Source organism: Coregonus clupeaformis, chromosome 26, assembly GCF_020615455.1.
Source record: "Coregonus clupeaformis isolate EN_2021a chromosome 26, ASM2061545v1, whole genome shotgun sequence".
NCBI classification, from domain to species: Eukaryota; Metazoa; Chordata; class Actinopteri; order Salmoniformes; family Salmonidae; genus Coregonus; species Coregonus clupeaformis.
The window spans coordinates 14423505-14431491 of record NC_059217.1 but is presented as its reverse complement, the minus strand read 5'-3'; the positions used below and the strand labels follow the sequence as shown (position 1 = coordinate 14431491).

Below are 7987 nucleotides of genomic sequence, written 5' to 3'. Positions count from 1 at the left end.
CGCACAGATGTGGATATGTGGAAGTCTACAGTGTGTGTGTGTGTGTGTCAATAAAGTAGCTTTGGTTTCAGCATTCTGCATAATCTTTGTGTTCTGCATATTGTCTTAGTGTTACGCTTCGAACACACCGACTGCGTCTTTGCGTTTTGGTACACCAGAAGTATATTCATTTCCAATGGAACGCTGCGTTTGCCTTGCAGTATTGCGTCGCAGAGGCAGTTGCAGTGCGTTCTGTGTGGTGCATACGTTGGATTTATCGAAGGTATGCGTCAAACTGTATGCGTAAACGGGTTGACAGAAATGGTAGCAGAAGGTGAATGTTGAACTTTTGATGCACACATATTTAGATGATGCTGCATACTATTTAGCACAATGACGCAGTCTGTGTGTTCAAAACGTTAGGGCCATATCCAGGAGTGTTTTGTTGTCATGAAGACAGAGTTGGGGTATATAATGGGTGGGTGGGTGGATAAGGTCAGAGAGTGTCTTTATGAGTGGCCCTTGTCGTAAGCCTTCACCATGCGTTTGATTTGGAACAGTTTGTGTCTCAGCCTGCGACACTCCAGCTTCTTAGCCTGGTAATCTGGTGTCTGAGGAGGAGAGAGAAAACAGTTATTTTTTAATCGTCTATGTTCCATTATGGGGTGATAGAGGTAATGCTTTATAATGTACTAGCGGTACATTATTGGAAACTAATAATTTGATTCAATGCAATTCTACCCTCCTGCAAATAAAACATTTGTTTATCTGTTCATCTTTTTGTTCTCTGGATATACCAATATGATCAATTCCGGAGCGTTTAAAAAACTCCCATAGGCCTATTTCCTGTATGATCATGGTATTTTTTATATTTTTTATTCAATGTTGTGATTGGCCGACCATGAACCCATGTATCCATTAAAAACAGTGTATGAGGGATCCAGACTAACTTTTTCCCCTGGTGGCACTGGTGCCATTAACATTCAGTTGATGGCAACAGCCCATGATTTGGTCGCACCAACATTTTGTCTCAGCATCACACAATAGAAAAAATTAGTAATAATGTTATACACTCTTAGAAAAAAGGGTTCCAAAAGGGTTCTTCGTTTGTCCCCATGAGATAACCCTGTTTTGTTCCAGGTGGAACCCTTTTTGGTTCGAAAAGGGTTCCACCTGGAACCAAAATGGGTTCCTTAAAGGGTTCTCCTTTGGGGACAAACTAAGAACCCTTTAACGTTCTAGATAGCACCTTTTTTTCTAAGAGTGTAAAGTAATTCACAGTGCTGAAGAGCGTAGCGTGTAAAAATGGTCTGTCCTCGGTTGCAACACTCACTACAGAGTTCCAAACTGCCTCTGGAAGCAACGTCAGCACATTAACTGTTCTTCGGGAGCTTCATGAAATGGGTTTCCATAGCTGAGCAGCCACACACAAGCCTTAGATAACCATGAGCAATGCCAAGCGTCGACTGGAGTGGTGTAAAGCTCGCCGCCATTGGACTCTGGAGCAGTGAAAACGCGTTCTCTGGAGTGATGAATCACGCTTCACCATCTGGCAGTTCGATGGAAGAATCTGGGTTTGGCGGATGCCAGGAGAACACTACCTGCCCGAATGCATAGTGCCAACTGTAAAGTTTGGTGGAGGAGGAATAATGGTCTGGGACTGTTTTTCATGGTTTGGGCTAGGCCCCTTAGTTCCATTGAAGGGAAATCTTAATGCTACCATGACATTCTAGACGATTCTGTGTTTCCAATTTTGTGGCAACAGTTTGGGGAAGGCCCTTTACTGTTTCAGCATGACAATGCCCCCGTGCACAAAGTGAAGTCCATACAGAAATTGTTTGTCGAGATCGGTGTGTAAGAAATTGATCAGCCTGCACAGAGCCCTGACCTCAACCCCATCAAATACCTTTGGGATTAATTGGAATGCCGACTGCGAGCCAGGCCTAATCGCCCAACATAAGTGCCCGACCTCACTAATGCTCTTGTGGTTGAATGGATGCAAGTCCCCGCAGCAATGTTCCAACATCTAGTGGAAAGCCTTCCCAGAAGAGTGGAGGCTGTTTTGGCAGCAAAGCGGGGACAAACTCAATTTTAATGGCCATGATTTTGGAATTAAATGTTCGACGAGCAGGTATACACATACTTTTGTCAATGTAGTGTGTTTTGATGTGCAACACCTAAACCAGTGAGGCAGGAAATTTGGGTTGACAATTAGGCTATTATTGCTATTATTTTAATGCAAAAATAGGGCTCCATAGTTACAGATTTATTTTTTTCAATAAAAATTAATTTGCTTACATCTTGTTGTGTAAAAAATATCATATATGCTAATTCACTTGGGACTAATCACTGGGGAAGGGAAAACCCAAAACAAAAACAACAACAGTCTCCAGTTCTCCAGGCAATTACCTCAGGCCTCACATCATCAACGGCCTCATGAGCTTGGCATAAAACAAATATATATATATATATATATATATATATATATATATATATATATATATATATATAGAGAGAGAGATATAGATATAGATATAGATATAGATATAGATATAAATACAGTACCAGTCAAAAGTTTTGAAACTCATTCAAGGGTTTTTCTTTATTTTTACTATTTTCTACATTGTAGAATAATAGTGAAGATATCAAAACTATGAAATAAAACATATGGATTCATGTAGTAACCAAAAAAGTTTAAACAAATCAAAATATATTTTATATTTGAGATTCTTTAAAGTAGCCACCCTTTGCCTTGGTATTCAGAAAGTATTCAGACCCTTTGACTTTTTCCACATTTTGTTACGTTACAGCTTTTTTTCTAAAATTGTTGAAATTGGGTTTTCCCCCCTCACAATACCCCATAATGACAAAGCAAAAACAGGTAAAACTAATAAAATTAAAATAATGAAATGAAATATCACATTTACGTAAGTATTCAGACCCTTTACTCAGTACTTTGTTGAAGCACCTTTGGCAACGATTACATCATCGAATCATAAGTCTGAATACTTACAGTATGTATGTAAATGTGATATTTCCGTTTTTTATGTTGAATAAATATGCAAAAATGTCTAAAAACCTGTTTTTGCTTTGTCATTATGGGGTATTGTGTGTAGATTGTTGAGGAAAAAACAAACATTTTATCACATTTTAGAATAAGGTTGTAACGTATCAAAATGTGGAAAAAGTAAAGAGGTCTGAATACTTTCCGAATGCACTGTATATATATATATACAGTGAGCTCCATAATTCACTGGACAGTGACCATTCTTTTGTTATTTTGGTTCTGTACTCTAGCACTTTGAGTTTGAAAGGATACAATGACAATGAGGGTGAAGTGCAGACTGTCAGCTTTAATTTGAGGGTATTTTCATACATATCGGATGAACCGTTTACGAATTATAGAAGCTTTTGTACATAGTCCCCCCATTTTCGGGCATCAAAAAACATTGGACAGTATAACATAATGTAGAATAAAGTAATCATTGTTAATATTTGGTCGCATATCCTTTGCATGCAATGACTGCTTGAAGTCTGCGATGCATCGCCATCACCAGACGCTGGGTATCTTCCCTGGTGATGCTCTGCCAGGCCTGTACTGCAGCCATCTTCAGTTCCTGCTTGTTTCGGGGACTTATTGCCTTAAGTCTCCTCTTCAGCATGTAAAATGCATGTTCAATTGGATTCAGATCTGGTGATTGACTCGGCCAGTCAAGGATTTTCCACTTTTTGGCCATCAAAAACCCCTTTGTTGCTCTAGCAGTATGTTTAGGGTCATTGTCTTGTTGCATGATTAAGTGCCGTCCAATGAGTTTGGAGGCATTTGGTTTTATCTGAGCAGATAAAATATTTCTGTAGACTTCAGAATTCATTGTTCTACTTCTGTCTGCAGTCACATCATCGATGAAGACAAGTGAGCCTGTTCCACTGGCAGCCATACAGGCCCAAGCCATAACACCCCCTCCACCATGTTTCATGGATGAGGTGGTATGCTTTGGATCATGGGCATTTCTTTTTTTTCTCCACACTTTTGTCTTTCCATCACTCTGGTACATGTTAATCTTTGTCTCATCTGTCCACAATACTTTTTTCCAGAACTCTTGGGGCTCTTTTAGGTGCTTTTTAGCAAACTGTAATCTTGCCTTTCTGTTCTTCAGGCTTATCAGTGGTTTGCATCTTGTAGTGTACCCTCTGTAGTCCTGCTGGTGTAGTCTTCTGCGTGTGGTAGACTTTGACACATCTACACCTGCATCCAGGAGAGTGTTTTTGATCTGTTGGGCTGTTGTCAGGGGGGTTTTCTTCACCATAGAGAGTATTCTCCGGTCATCCACTACAGTGGTCTTCCTCTGTCTACCGGGTCTTTTGACATAATTGAGTTCACCTGTTGTTTTTTTCTTGTTAATGATGAACAAAACTGTTGACTTGGGCATGGCCAGGGTTTTTGCAATGTTCCTGAATGATTGATTTTCATTTCTGAGCCTTATGACGGCCAACTTCATTTGCATCGACACTGCTGTCTTCCTCATGTTGTCACACCCCAATAACAACCTCCAAAGGCAATAGCAAAGTCTAGAATCATTACTATTCATCAACAGCTCTCCTGCATTCACTAACGACACAAATGAATACACCTGCCTAACGACACACATCTGTGAAGCCAATTTAACAAATACTTGTAGTACATTAAAATGGGGGGACCGTGTACAAAAGGTGCTGTCATTTCTAAACGGTTCATCCGATATGTATGAAAGTACCCTCAAATTAAAGCTGACAGTCTGCACTTCATGCTCATTGTCATTGTATCCTATCAAACTCAAAGTGCTAGAGTACAGAACCAAAATAACAAAACAATGGTCACTGTCCAATGAATTATGGAGCTCACTGTATATACAGTGGGGAGAACAAGTATTTGATACACTGACGATTTTGCAGGTTTTCCTACTTACAAAGCATGTAGAGGTCTGTAATATTTATCATAGGTACACTTCAACTGTGAGAGACGGAATCTAAAACAAAAATCCAGAAAATCACATTGTATGATTTTTAAGTAATTCATTTGCATTTTATTGCATGACATAAGTATTTGATCACCTACCAACCAGTAAGAATTCCGGCTCTCACAGACCTGTTAGTTTTTCTTTAAGAAGCTCTCCTGTTCTCCACTCATTACCTGTATTAACTGCACCTGTTTGAACTCGTTACCTGTATAAAAGACACCTGTCCACACACTCAATCAAACAGACTCCAACCTCTCCACAATGGCCAAGTACAGAGAGCTGTGTAAGGACATCAGGGATAAAATTGTAGACCTGCACAAGGCTGGGATGGGCTACAGGACAATAGGCAAGCAGCTTGGTGAGAAGGCAACAACTGTTGGCGCAATTATTAGAAAATGGAAGAAGTTCAAGATGACGGTCAATCACCCTCAGTCTGGGGCTCCATGCAAAATCTCACCTAGTGGGGCATCAATGATCATGAGGAAGGTGAGGGATCAGCCCAGAACTACACGGCAGGACCTGGTCAATGACCTGAAGAGAGCTGGGACCACAGTCTCAAAGAAAACCATTAGTAACACACTACACCGTCATGGATTAAAATCCTGCAGCGCACGCAAGGTCCCCCTGCTCAAGCCAGCCTATGTCCAGGCCCGTCTGAAGTTTGCCAATGACCATCTGGATGATCCAGAGGAGGAATGGGAGAAGGTCATGTGGTCTGATGAGACAAAAATAGAGCTTTTTGGTCTAAACTCCACTCGCCGTGTTTGGAAGAAGAAGAAGGATGAGTACAACCCCAAGAACACCATCCCAACCATGAAGCATGGAGGTGGAAACATCATTCTTTGGGGATGCTTTTCTGCAAAAGGGACAGGATGACTGCACCGTATTGAGGGGAGGATGGATTGGGCCATGTATCGCGAGATCTTGGCCAACAACCTCCTTCCCTCAGTAAGAGCATTGAAGATGGGTCGTGGCTGGGTCTTCCAGCATGACAACGACCCGAAACACGCAGCCAGGGCAACTAAGGAGTGGCTCCGTAAGAAGCATCTGAAGGTCCTGGAGTGGCCTAGCCAGTCTCCAGACCTGAACCCAATAGAACATCTTTGGAGGGAGCTGAAAGTCCGTATTGCCCAGCGACAGCCCCGAAACCTGAAGGATCTGGAGAAGGTCTGTATGGAGGAGTGGGTCAAAATCCCTGCTGCAGTGTGTGCAAACCTGGTCAGGACATACAGGAAACGTATGATCTCTGTAATTGCAAACAAAGGTTTCTGTACCAAATATTAAGTTCTGCTTTTCTGATGTATCAAATACTTATGTCATGCAATAAAATGCAAATGAATTACTTAAAAATCATACAATGTGATTTTCTGGATTTTCTGGACCTCTACATGCTTTGTAAGTAGGAAAACCTGCAAAATCGGCAGTGTATCAAATACTTGTTCTCCCCACTGTATATATGTATATATAAGCTCAGCAAAAATAAATAAACGTCCTCTCACTGTCAACTGCATTTATTTTCAGCAAACTTAACGTGTGAATATTTGTATGAATATCAAAAGTAACAGTCAGTATCTGGTGTGGCCACCAGCTGCATTAAGTACTGCAGTGCATCTCCTCCTCATGGACTGCACCAGATGTGCCAGTTCTTGCTGTGAGATGTTACCCCACTCTTCCAACAAGGCACCTGCAAGTTCCTGGACATTTCTGGGGGGACTGACCCTAGCCCTCACCCTCCGATCCAACAGGTCCCAGACGTGCTCCATGGAATTGAGATCAGTGCTCTTCGCTGGCCATGGCAGAACACTGACATTCCTGTCTTGCAGGAAATCACGCACAGAACGAGCAGTATGGCTGGTGGCATTGTCATGCTGGAGGGTCATGTCAGGATGAGCCTGCAGGAAGGGTATCACATGAGGGAGGAGGATGTCTTCCCTGTAACACACAGCGTTGAGATTGCCTGCAATGATAACAAGCTCAGTCCGATGATGCTAAGACACACCGCCCCAGACCGCCCCATGTGGTCCTCTGTAGCTCAGCTGGTAGAGCACGGCGCTTGTAACGCCAAGGTAGTGGGTTCGATCCCCGGGACCACCCATACACAAAAAAATGTATGCACGCATGACTGTAAGTCGCTTTGGATAAAAGCGTCTGCTAAATGGCATATTATTATTATATTATTAACGACCATTCCACAGGTGCATGTTCATTAATTGTTTATGGTTCATTGAACATTCATGGGAAACAGTGTTTAAACCCTTTACAATGGAGATCTGTGAAGTTATTTTGATTTTTACGAATTATCTTTGAAAGACAGGTATATATATACAGTGCTGCTTGAAAGTATGTGAACCCCTTGTGCAATTACAGATTTTTTCAGTTTTTACCATGAAATCTTCATTTAATCAGAACAAGTCCTTTTGATCTGACATAACATGTTTATATTTACCAATACCATATGTTGGTGTAGAGGAAATCATGCATGTAGTAGAAAAACAAAATAAAAATGGAATTAGTGCAGGTGCAAAAATAAGTGAACCCCAAGTTGCATTGGTTAAATCAAGGAGGTAAGTAGAATCAGGTGGGTAAATAATTAGCTACCAAATAAAACAATCAAAGGAGAGATCATTAGGAAAGAGTTTGGGCGGGACTCTGATAAATAGAGATAAGAAACCTGGTCAGTTTGGCGTTACCCATCCAGGTGAATGCAAAGCACACCATGCCGGGAGAAAAGGAGATCTCAGAGGACAGGGTAATGAGAGCACATCAGTCTAGGGAAGGCTATCAAATCATCTCAAAAAGATTTGAGCTCCATCTGTCCACCGTGAGGCAAATAATTTACAAATGGAGAGCATTTAACATGACAGCAACTCGGCCTAGAAGTGGAAGCCCTTCCAAAATATCTCCAAGAGCCACAAGAACAATAATAAATCAGGTGAAAGCCAACCCAAACATAACATCTAGAGATTTGCAGACCTCCCTTGCTGCATCTCAGGTAACTGTGCATGCTTCAA

At 41.4% G+C, this 7987-nt stretch overlaps 1 protein-coding gene across 1 annotated transcript in view; it reads right to left on the bottom strand.

Annotated features, from left to right (window-relative positions):
• Positions 1-293: 293 nt before the first annotated feature.
• The window catches only part of LOC121540409 (occludin), a 52941-nt gene continuing 45247 nt past the window's right edge, over positions 294-7987 (bottom strand). Inside the window, exon 8 of the mRNA XM_041849256.1 lies at positions 294-590. Coding sequence (XP_041705190.1) covers positions 489-590 — 102 coding nt within the window. The 3' untranslated portion in view covers positions 294-488. The remainder of the gene's footprint in view (positions 591-7987) is intronic.